Source organism: Pseudophryne corroboree, chromosome 8 (assembly GCF_028390025.1).
Source record: "Pseudophryne corroboree isolate aPseCor3 chromosome 8, aPseCor3.hap2, whole genome shotgun sequence".
Taxonomy (NCBI): domain Eukaryota; kingdom Metazoa; phylum Chordata; class Amphibia; order Anura; family Myobatrachidae; genus Pseudophryne; species Pseudophryne corroboree.
The window spans coordinates 314,672,607-314,685,110 of NC_086451.1; the positions used below are offsets into that span (position 1 = coordinate 314,672,607).

The following is a 12,504-nucleotide window of genomic DNA, read 5'->3' on the forward strand; positions in this document are numbered from 1 at the left end:
ACTGGACCAGAGAGTAGCTGCCAGGAAGGAGAGACAGGAGCCCAACCATGAGGTGAGAGGATATGTGCTTAGAAAGTGCAGTACTGATTCTATTACTGTATGTTTGTGTTTTTATTTATTATTCAAATATGTTTGATACAGCCTATAGTATACTATAGAACATCTATAGTATGTTAAATATTAAAACTGTAGAGACCAATGTTTACATTAATATCCAGGATCATTACTAGGTTCCTCTACTGCTCTACCACACTGTCGCACTTACGCCAATGTTCCGCAGAGTGGGAGATTGTGGAATGCATTTGGAAACCCCCCTCCTCCAGAAATCCTGAGTTTGCCACTGCATGGGCTGTGTATCTTGTTTTAAAGTGGTTGGGAATAGAACAGCTATCAGTTTGCTCACATCAACATCAAGAATTTTAGTAGCTAAATGTGCTGTTCTTGTGAGAGGTAGTGATCATGTTAGTAAGGACAGGGCTGCATGGGCCAGCAGCAGTGCCATGATTTGTATATGGGAATGGAGATAAGCAAAAAGCCACTTCAGTCTCTATAAAAAATATAGTTCATCTAGGGTGTTTTTGTGGCCATTCCCCCCAGTGTCGGGTCAGCTTACCTCCCAGCCTATTGGCCCGGGCTGATTTAGGGCCGGCCATTAGCCACACTTCCGGGATTTGCATTGTAGTAATAATTGTTATTGGTGTAACCTGCTGCCTCTGTGCTCACACATGATCTCCTAGAGCCTATCAGAAGCATTCAGTGAAAAATTATTGGTTACGCTCATTCATTCTTAGCAGAAAAATAAGTAAAAATAAGTTGTGTGACTGATAAATGAAACATTATTATAATGAAGCATAGAAGCGGCAGTGATTATGAGGAAGAAAGTTTCATGCTGTGCACTATAAACATATTTTTAAAAAGTTGATCATTAAGGCACAATTGTCTAAATACTTAATGTCCCAAAGCAATGCTTCTTAATCTCCTACCTCCATGCTGTTAGGTAACAGAAAAAATGTATAGAAAATATTTAGTTTTGCATGTGCTATTTAATGCCATTCTTTATAGTTATGGGGTTGCTTCATATCATTGTTATGTAATGAATACATGAATGAATTAAATCTTTTGGGGTAGAGTACTATAAACCTTAGGTAGAAAACTTAGCATCTATTTTTACAAACAGCTGACAAAACCTTTCCTGATTTTATTCATAAGATATTAAAAAATGATTGGCACATTTATGCTGTTACTATAAATGTGTCAAAATAGTCTATTTTAGCACAGTGACATGCTTTAGATTACACTTTCAAATGCTACACTTTCTATTGCACTGTGGGGACTATTCATGAAGCAGTGAAAAGTGTGGAGGGGTGAGCCAGTGGAGAAGCTGTCCATGGCAACCAATCAGCTGCTACATATTATTTTATAGAATGTATTTTTTAAATGTTACCTCAGCACTGATTGGTTGCCATGGGCAACTTTACCAGTTGCTCACTTCTCCACACTTTTCACTGCTTCATAAATAGACCCCTTAGTTAGATATAGTATTATCAAGTTCATTATAGCAGGTGATTTTCAGAACCAGGTGCATTTAGCTTTTTGAGACCAATGGTGGAGAGCCAGTAGGAAGAAGGGGAGCTAGCGGGGATCTACAGGCACCAATCCTCATGTGTAACCATGACAGCAGGCACCTAACACCTGCAGGTGATCAGATTGGCAGAGCAGCCAGAGTGGACTGGAATGGACAGCAATTGTGCCACCACAGGACACTGTTCCTGTAGCGATGGCCCCCGGCCATACCGCACTCAAGGGCAGATGTATTAATCCTGAAGAAGTGATAAAGCAGAGATAAAGAAGTGATAAGTGGAAGGTAAAAACGTACCAGCCAATCATTACAGGTTTGAAAAATGACAGTTAGGAGCTGATTGGCTGGTGCACTACCACCTTCCACTTATCACTTCTTTATCACTTTTCCGGGCTTAATACATCAGCCCCTCACTACGACCCTGTGCAGGGTCACAATGGTTCTAGGAAAGTAGGTAAGTATGGAATAACGGCGATAAGTGATAATTACTAATGGACAAAAACTGTAAATCTCTATAACTAGACCCCTATATCTTGTTTCTTGAGGTCTTGGAGACAGAAGGTTAGAAGGATAACACATGTATTTGGAAAGCTGCATGGGTGCATATAATAAAGTTGCCCAAATGTAGAAAACTAATTTAATTGGCCAGCTGGAGCAATGATTGATTTCTTAAATGGCTCTTCATGTAACAAACTGTCCACTGTTATTAAAGTGCATCTCTAAAAAGTGAACTACATTTATAAATATGAAAGCTTTGTTTTATAGCAGTATAAATGATTGCTGTGTTCAATAATATTGCCTTAAAGGTGTAAAATCTGTGCAGTGTACAACTTAATGATGAAGGGATTCCCATATGAAATGCTAAACAGATTGTTACTTGATATAATAAACATGCCCTATAAATATCCTTTGTGATGGTCAGAGTGATTCTGAGGGGAAAAAAATAAAATCATTGGAACATTGCAAGATGCTGATAACTCTAAACTTAAAAGACAGTTATTAAATAAAAAATGTCAATACTTGTGTCTTTGCAAAAACATTTGAGACTGATTATGCTGCTTACATTGAAAGGAAAACATGAAGTCTATATCTTCAGATCTTTTATTGAGCTGTGAGGCCAGCATCAATAGCTGCTTCTCCACTGTAAATGGAAATTGATTCCAGATCTAACCCCTTACTTACAGTACTCTTCTAATCCAAACTAACCCCATTAAATTGCAAAGGAAAGCGTATTTAATGGAATGCTTGGTGCAAGCATAAATATTTCCAATGTGACAGAGACACAATGAATACTTCATGCTTAAACCTTTTTTATTTTAAACAGGTTGGGAACATATAGATAATGTTAGCGTGTCCTGAAATTCAGGCAATTGTAGAACAAGAGAACAAAGACTTCTGACGTGACATTAAATCATGATGACATGTATCTAGATTTAAACCCCCAATTCAATCCCTATATTGTTATTTTTCCTTTCTACTTCTCAACTGGATATTATTTAAATAAATGTATTAAAACATGCTTATTGCATGATTTTACTTAAGTTCTGTGAATATGTTTCCTATCATTCACTAGGCTGGACTTTTGTGTTTTTTAACTCTATTTTATCATCCCAGTGACCTCCTGTCAAAGGGGTTCAGGCCCCAGGGGAAATATGACAAAGTCAGTAGACATAATACATAGGTTTGTTCATAGACTTTCTAGAGAAAAGCACTTACTTTAGCTCTTGGCCAAAAAGTCACAGCATATATTTTCAATAATGAATGCAGATTTGTGATGCAAAGTCCCAGTGCCCAACTGCAAAACTTGTGGTGGAGGCTACCACCCATTATTCCCCCAAACAGTATGCAGAAGTTGGGATCTTGGTGGTCAGGATACAGACACCAGGATCCCGACCGATGCAAATGCCGACAGCCGGAATCCCAGCTAACAGGGGCTATTCCCACTCATGAGTGTCCATGACACCTATAGAGTGGAAATAGAACATGTGGCGAGTGCAGCGAGGGCATTTTTTGCACTTGCCCTGCTGCCGGCATACTGATGAATGGGATGCCATTGTTGGTATACTGACGACCGACATCCCGATCGTCTGTAAAACCTACAGATACCCCCAAAATAATTTATTGCTTCTTAGGGGGAGATTCAAATGTTTGAAAAGTCAGTTGTGAGTCTGTTTTTTCCTATCTAATAGACAGCAGAACACAGACACCCAACTGACTTTTCAAACATTTGAATCTCCCACGTAGTTTAAGATTGAAATCACTACGCCAACTACACTGTTTTAAAGCTATTAAAGAATTATTTATTTATAGTGAATGATGATGATGATGACGTAGATGGTGTCGGGATCCCGACGCTTGGGATGCCAGTGGTCAGAAGACCGACAGCAGCATCCCGATGGTCATAATCCTAATACCTTTTTGGTACTTATGCTAAACCCCCCTACCCCCTTAACCATCCCTACCTGCAATCTAACCCTCCTCCCTGCAGACTAAACCTAACCCTCCCCCCTTAGTGGCTAACCCCAATCCTTCCCCCAAGCAGCCAAACCCTAAACATACCCCCTTGGTGTCTTACCCTAACTCTCCCCCACACAGCCGAATCCTAACCTTCCTCCACCCCCGCAGCCTAACCTTAACCCTCTCTCTAGTACCTGTGTGCAAGTAGACAAAGGCCAGAATGTATTAAGACCAGTACACACGTTCTTATTTCCCCAGAGATGTGTGCTGAGCAATCTATCAGTGACCGCTCAGCACACATCTCTCCCACCGCTCAGCACAGCGCGGTGTGTGCTGAGCAAGGGGGACGACGACGGGGAAGCCGCTCATTTGACCCAGCGGGTGAAATGAGTGATGTGCTAAATTGTGCCTGCATGGTGCCAGGCCAATCTAGCACCAGCAAGAACGGATCTCTCCGTGTGTATCCCCCTTTAGTCTGTGAGTTGTGGGAAACAGCAAGATTTAAGTGATTTGGCCTCAAGATTTTAATCAGCAGGTTTTTGGAAAGGCAAAACTAAATCTCTCATAAAGATTGCTAGTGATACTGTAACCTAAAATATGTAGCACAATGCTTCAATGGCAGTAGTCTGCTGTCAAACACTAAAGGGTGCTCTGTGGGATGTTTAGTGGTGGCATTAGATGTTTTAATACAAAGTTTACCTGAATTTATCATAATTGTACAAACTTTGATGAATCCAGGAATTTCAGAATATTATGTGAAGTGGCGGTTCCTACCTTTCACCATGGAGGAGCTGCCCAGTTTGCTGCAGCACCTTGCCTCGGGCCACGGTTTGGCTCCTGGCCATTGCACATGTACAAAAAAAGGAAGGGTAACATTCCCCAAAAAGATGAATAAGGCTGCTATAATAAAGGCAGAAGAGGCTTACCAGAGCAGTATGGACTGGCCGTACCAGAGGGTGAAATTACATTTGCATTAACTGTCTGTCTGAAGTGTGAATAGCAGAATTCACTTCCAATGGGATGCCACTGCTAATTCACGTAGTGGGGACTGAAGGATCACAGGGAAGTGCTGGATTTTACTAGAGTGCCTGCAGCCCTGCAGTCCCTACATAAAATCCACCACTGGTGTCATTTGCTTAGCCAATAGATGTAGTTTTACAAGCCTAAAGGTACAAACCAAGCACAAACAAATAAAATGCAATTAGAAGTCTATTGTTTCTATGTTTCCCTGGGTACATTTAATGAGTTTAATGGCTAAAAATCAATATTGTCATTGCCAGTTCTCACAGGTAACGCAAACTAAATTTTAAATATTTCAATTCTGTTTTTAGTTTCTAGAGATTATGTGACCTTAATTAAGATAGTTTACTATTTAATGAATTTGATGATGTAAACAGGACTAATTAAGGTATTAGTAATCATTTTTTACTGTGGCCTTATTCAGAGTTAAGAAAAAAAAGACAATGACACAATGTAAGGTAATACTGGCTGCTATTGCATGTAGCAGCAAATACTGGGCAGCTTTGTTTTTATATTGAAATTTAGAATTAACCTAGGACACATCTCTTCACAAACTTATATCCATGTGCACATTTTAAATCGGCCTTGTCTGCAATTCAACATGATTTTGCTCCTTTTTATATTTTATATTTCTCCATAACTGTGACTCAAGTCCTATGGGTTTTACTACTGATAATAGGTTTACAAGGCCACACATTGTAACATACATGATTGAAAGGATTTCCCTACAATTTAAATATTTAGATATATTTTGAAAAAAGATTACCTGTTCGTTGTCTTCCTCGTCACTGCTCAATTTTAGATCATCTTCAAGCATGCTGCAAAAAAACAGAAAAAAGAAAGTTATATTAACCTTCATAATAAAAAGAGACTGGAACAGGGCATCAATCTCCACAATTTGTAAGGACAAGTAAATATAGAATAAAATAAACAGTTTAATTGGACATAATGCAGAAAAATTATAAAACAGAAAACAGAAATTATAAAACAGAAAAATTATAGTGTTATCCATAGCAACCAATCTGATTCTGACTCATTTCCTAGAATGCAATAGATAAATTATAACTAGAATCTATGGGTAACACTGATACTTTTCATTTTTGGAAACTTTGGTAAATCTACCCAATGGTCTTTGTCGAAGATTCTTTCTGTATGCCTACCTCAGGACACTGGGTCACTGAGTGTTTTAATGTCACTTGCAAAGTTGTCTTGTGTCACTGTTTAGTCTATCCCTATGTTTGGTTCCTTTTATACCTTTTTATATTGAAGTGGTTGTGTTTTCTTAATTTGTTCATATGAAGCTGCAATAAGTTGTGTTTTAGGAGAAAAGTTGTATTAATCAAGGGTGTACTCTAAATTTGATAGCAGTCGGGTCACTGAAGCATATTGTACTTGCCTACTCCCCCAATATATCCAGTAGACTTGCACATTTCATTGAGTTCCCCTGAACTCCTGAGAAAGTAGCCAAATCTCCTGGATCTTGTCCACTCGCGCAGTGAAGTGGCCATGATGGGTGTGTGGCCTATGCAGGACAAATTATGTTATTTTTGTCCCAACCCCCCACTGCATAGTGTTACGAATAAGCATGCCTTCCACGCCTGCCATGAATCTACTCATTGGGATCTCACAGAGGGGAGAAGTAAAACATAAGTATGTTTTGAAATTATGTTTTTCATTTTGGCAAAATAACACTTTCCTATCACAGTGGTAATAGGGAAATATCAGCAGGTGTTTTATTGTGGGTCACTCCTGCCTTAACGGTATATAATACATTGTATAAAAGCAATTAATACTAGTTCAAAGCTTGGCACTGTATACTTATTTCCTATAATGAACGAATGCAGAGCAAATATGTTTTGAAAGCTCTGAAACTTACTTTCTAAACATATGCTCTGCTGGATCATTCAACAGCTAAAGCCAGCCTGATTTGAACTGACAATAAACTGGAAATATGCTGTATGTCAGTGCACTAGCAGTGTACAGATGTATTACCCTTTTAAATGTAAATGCTTTAAAAGTTGAGTGAGTTAACTGCAGTTCCTCGTGTTTGAAGCAATCCCTGACAGTACATTAAATCTTGTTTTATTTCAGTCACACAATAAAGTTACGGCCTCTACAATACGTCTGTCCTGATACATCTGTATTGTCAACTGTAAACAAATGTTTCCAGACAATCAAGTAACAATGGAAATTCACATTTCTGCAGGACTTCATTATACAACAGGGAGCAATTAACCTTTTTGACTCATGTTAATCTGGAAAATGAATCCCTCAGGTAAATAAGGGTTTCAATGTTCTAAAACAGTACTTTTTCTTATGAAAAATGTAACCTGTACTCAGAAAAAAGGAACCTCTATTCACCTAAAGCTATAAGTGGATATGAGATTGATAGAAGCTTCCATGCCCTGTGCAAGCTTTTAGAAACTGTCTGAAATGATTGCACTGGCTTTTCCCTGCTTCCAGAACAATTACAAGAGTTTAAAATAGAATTAACAATTAAAGAACCATGACTACGTACCGCTGAGTAAATATTGAACATTGACAACAGCTTTTTTGGTTGGTTGGTTGGTTGGTTGGTTGGTTGGTTGGTTGGTTGATTGATTGAATAAATAAGATATTAAAGCCGGTGATCATAGTATAAATGAATATGTCCCAGTTGTTATTTGTCTATGATGTGCCATTGGAACAGCTTGGGAAGGCTGGTAACTGCAGTACAGAGACACAGCATTGCCCATTTTACCATGAACCCTTTAATTTTACCTTTACCCCTATGGGAGAGGCCCCAGAGGGGTGTGCAGTGAAATGAGTGATGTTGCTCTCCCATAGTTATCAGTGATGTCTGCAGCTGTAACATATCATAGCTAAATTAACTGCCCTCTAATAATTTCTAACTCAAACATCCATTCAAGATGAAAGCCTGATGAGAGAATGCGCCTGAAGATGAAAGAGAGATGAAAGACTACTCCAGCTTGGAGTCTAAACAGGCAAAGACTTCTCCTATTTGTATAAACAAACATGGGTGCCTGTCTTTCCAGACAGGAACCCATTTTGGTAATCCTTCTATTATTTATTTATTTATTAACAGTTTCTTATATAGCGCAGCATATTCCATTGTGCTTTACATTTGGAAATACTAGCAATACTTAGGAATGATTATCAGGGTAAGGGGATTAAAAGCATGTCACAACCACCGGTCATTTCCCATTGAGGTTTGGTCATGTCCCTTTTCCTACACTTGCTGCTTCACCAGCACTTGACTTGTTTCCCCAGCATTAAATGTATTAAGAAGGTTTTTGTGCTCACGTTTGTCCAAATTATACTGCACCACGATGACACAGCTCCCTAAGAGCCTTCATGGGCATAAATATCCAGTGTAGATGGAATGCTGCTCCTGTATCCTGTTTAGCTGCCCATCTATTATGTAGGCCGACTTCCCAGACATAACTAATTTCATGTTGGGAGCAGTCATGTCTGTCTGTTTTTTTGTTTTTTTTTGTTTTGTTATTTTTACCCCATATATATTACATTGGATTAATAAAAAAGCAGAGTTTGGAATTCTAACTATGGCATTATTATGTCTTTCTATATTTATTCAGCCAGGCACTGTGATTTTTTTCTTCATCGTGGGCACTGTGACTTACTTATTCAATAGGGCACCATAAATTATTAATTCATCATGGCCTCTATTAATTATTTGATTATTTGGGGCACTATGTTCTATTGATTGATTATTGCTTGAACAATGAAAGAGTATTTACACTATTTCACTGGTACCCAAGAGCCAGACATATCAGTGAGCGCTAAGTGCTATTTAACATCTCACCAAATGCGGTCCAGGCCCCATTCTGAGTAGCTTGGGACTGTTACTTAATGAATGTGTCCCATTTGGTTTTATCAGGCAATTTATGGGTTTTAAAACTGCCACACATTGCCAGAGGTCTGAGACATCACCCTTCAAATCTTTGTATCTTGGAATCTTGGATCCTGTGACCGCCAGCAATGTTTCAATGCCCTCAGGTAAACTCCTCCATTTATAATATTATTTTGTTAGAAAACAATTATCCGATCAGTATGTTTTGGGATTGTGAGAGGAAACCGGAGCACCTGCAAAAAAATTCAGGAAAACTCAAGGAAAACACTAATATTTTTTAGGAAAAGTTAGACTTGCTCTGGGGCTGCAGGAAAAAAGACACAGTGAACTCTATGGAAATCACTGCAGTTTATTTTCTCCACTTTTATTGAATAGGTAAAAACCCTGCGCCTGTGGGAAAAACAGCTTTTTTTTAATATGCGTATAATTGAATGTGCCCCTAAATATCACCTGTAGGAGCAAAGCCTTTGACAAGTGTTATTTTTACATATGGCTAGACACATCATCGCTTAGAAAGTGATAAAATGGAGAGTGAAAAAGTACCAGCCAATCAGCTCCTTACTGCTATTTTTCAAACACAGCCTGTGACATGGCAGTTAGTACCTGATTGGCTGGCACTTTTTCACTCTCCCTTTTATCACTTTCCAAGCGATGATGCATCTAGCCCATAGTACACAAATTTAGGCTTTTGTTTCAGGATTTTGTGATTTCAAACAATACAAAAACATTTCTTTATTTCTTGTAGTATTTAATCATTGTTATGCTATTATCTCACTGTTGCTCTGTTGTATGCTCTCTCGTTTTTCAGTCTTACAAAATTTGTCTCTATAAAACCTAGCAAATATATTTGATACTTTATAGCAAACATGATGCCCAGAGGGAGCACTGAATTTATATTACATTAAATAGACACTTTACCTGAAATGTCACACATCTATATAATGGAGGCTCACTGTATACACAAGTTAATTTTTTTTATGTCCAATTCGAAGATACTATAAATGTGACCAACAGAAATGTATCAATTACTACTCTGGTGATCATTGCCATCCAATCAGTACAAAGTAAATTGTTATCTTTATAGATTTTAACAATATTATTTGATTCTCATTCCAGTGATATATTTGTGTTTTATAACCTTGTACTAACAAAAAAATAGACTAATTGTCATTGAAAGATCAATAAAAAGTAGTTAAAAATAACACCCCATACAGATATTCTTGGAATATTTAAAATATTTATAGTACACACAATTTGCTACTTTATGATAGCTAGCTAGCTAGACAGACATACAGACAGACAGAGAGAGAGAGAGAGATAGATAGATAGATAGATAGATAGATAGATAGATAGATAGATAGATAGATAGATAGATACTTAAGCTTACACTATACAATTTTATGGCAGATCATGTGCCAGATCTGGCTGATTGGAATGAAAATCTGGTAATGGATGAGATCAAATGACAATCGACCATTTGCTCCCCAACACTGGAAAATGAATAAAACCATTTCCAGTGTTTGGGAGCAAATGGTCAATTGTCATTTGCTCTCATTCATTACTAGATTTTCATTCCAACCGGCCAGATCTGGCACATGATCTGCCAGAAAATTGTATAGTGTATGCCTAGCTTTAGATACAAAAACTAGTTAGATAGATAGATAGATGATAGATAGATAGATAGATAGATAGATAGATAGATAGATAGGTAGATAGAGATAGATAGATAGGTAGATAGATAGACAGACAGACAAAAACAAATGAAAAGAGAGAGAGAGATGCTAAGAATGAGTTACACACATGCTGCAGGCACACTGAAACAAAGACAGGGTGTAGGAATACTTTAAGCTGCTGCCAAGTAACACTGCCTGTTACGCCCTTTTTTTAGTTCATTACTGTAAAGTGGAAGTTTCTGCTCAGCATGGGATACATTATAGCAACAATCTCAGTGAAATAGTGAAGCATTCTCAAGAGACTTTAAATGTACCCCCTGCTGACAATATCCAAATAATAACCCAACCAGGATATGTAGACAAGGTTACTGGGTCTAGTGCAGCTTTCTTTTAATCTTGCACATCATTGCTTTTATTTACAGTGTTGTTTTGTATATTAATACTTACTGATATACATTTGTTTTTTTTTTGTTTTTTGTTTTACTAAGGGCTCAGTTATGACTGAAATATTTCCATGGATTTAATTTGAACAGATTCTATTCAGTAGTGTATCTACTGTATTGACAGGTACAGCTGTTGAGGGTATGGGCCACCACAGAATAAGAATTCCTAGAGGAAGAAAATATATAATTCCAGCCCTGTAAGCATGTTAAGAATTTCATTGCACTGTTACATACATTGCAAACCATTCTGGCAATGGTTCCTCACTAGGGGTAGCTAGAACAAGTTTACATCCAGTTAGTCAATAATATCTTGAACTTTGGCTTGTTAAATACATGGCTATTCCCCCGCCCCCCCCCCCCCCCCAAAAAAAAAAACAAAAAAAAAAACAGCTTCCAGGAATGCAGTGCATTGGGCGTGAATTCCTCAGTCGAGAAACAGGTGGGCAGCTAGAGAGGCACTGATGACAAAATACTTTCCTGCTCTTCCTGTGATCTGGAAGAGCCACCCATGATCAGGAGTCTCCCAGACATTCTGCAAGAGTAGGCAAGTATGCCGCCCTTTGGCAAACACTAACACTTCCTGGTGGCGGGCAGCTTCCTCACATTCCCCAATATTTAGAATAGATATTTGCCCCCATACTTGGCCACGCCCCATCTCTATTACCGGTTCTAACCAACCTGTTTATATGCATGTTTAATACATAGTAATCCATTTATTAAATACCAATGTAATTACATAACACTGTAACTAACAACCTGAAAAATAAGATATGGAACTATTCCTCTTGACGGATGATAAATACACATTGTTATAACAATGGATGTCATTATTTTATGTGCAGATCCTAAAACAGTTTTTTTTATTCAATTAAAACTGTAGATTATGTGCATATGATTAAAACAGAAAGATTAAAATCTGTATCATTTATGATTATGCTTGCATAATACAATATATTTTATTTGATTCCACATTCCATATTAAAATGTATCTCCATAATTGTTTCAGTTTAAAGTAGTGATATTTATCTCATTCACATTTTGTGGATAAACAAACATACAGTAGCTTTTAACAATACAGCCATCTTTCTACGAATCAGCGAGCAGCAGGTATGTTTGATGACATTCCGAATTGGTAATAAAAGACATCATAACAGCAAGATTCCAGCCAAGGCACCCTTAGACAGTATAATTCCATTGTGGGCATTTTACAGTTCAACACTTGCTGGGTATTTACACATGACGGTTAATTAAACTTAAAATACATTTACTGCACTCAGCGAAAAAGTAACACAAAATGCAGATTAATTGGAAATTTGCACAGGCATAAAACATTTTATTCCAGGATAGCAAAGACTCCTGTTACGAGAGTCAACAGCATATACAACAAAGGAATTAATCAGCATGATTTATGACTATGTGTTGAGGTAAACTACTTCTGCATATCTTTAGTGTCATCATAGA

The 12,504-nt window shown here is 37.7% G+C and overlaps 1 protein-coding gene across 6 annotated transcripts in view; it reads right to left on the reverse strand.

Annotated features, from left to right (window-relative positions):
* The window catches only part of AFF2 (ALF transcription elongation factor 2), a 741,379-nt gene that overhangs the window by 207,635 nt on the left and 521,240 nt on the right, over nt 1–12,504 (reverse strand). For all 6 annotated transcript variants that reach the window (XM_063937401.1, XM_063937398.1, XM_063937399.1 and 3 more), the window contains one exon: nt 5,823–5,874. In XM_063937401.1, the coding sequence (XP_063793471.1) occupies nt 5,823–5,874 (52 nt within the window). The remainder of the gene's footprint in view (nt 1–5,822; nt 5,875–12,504) is intronic.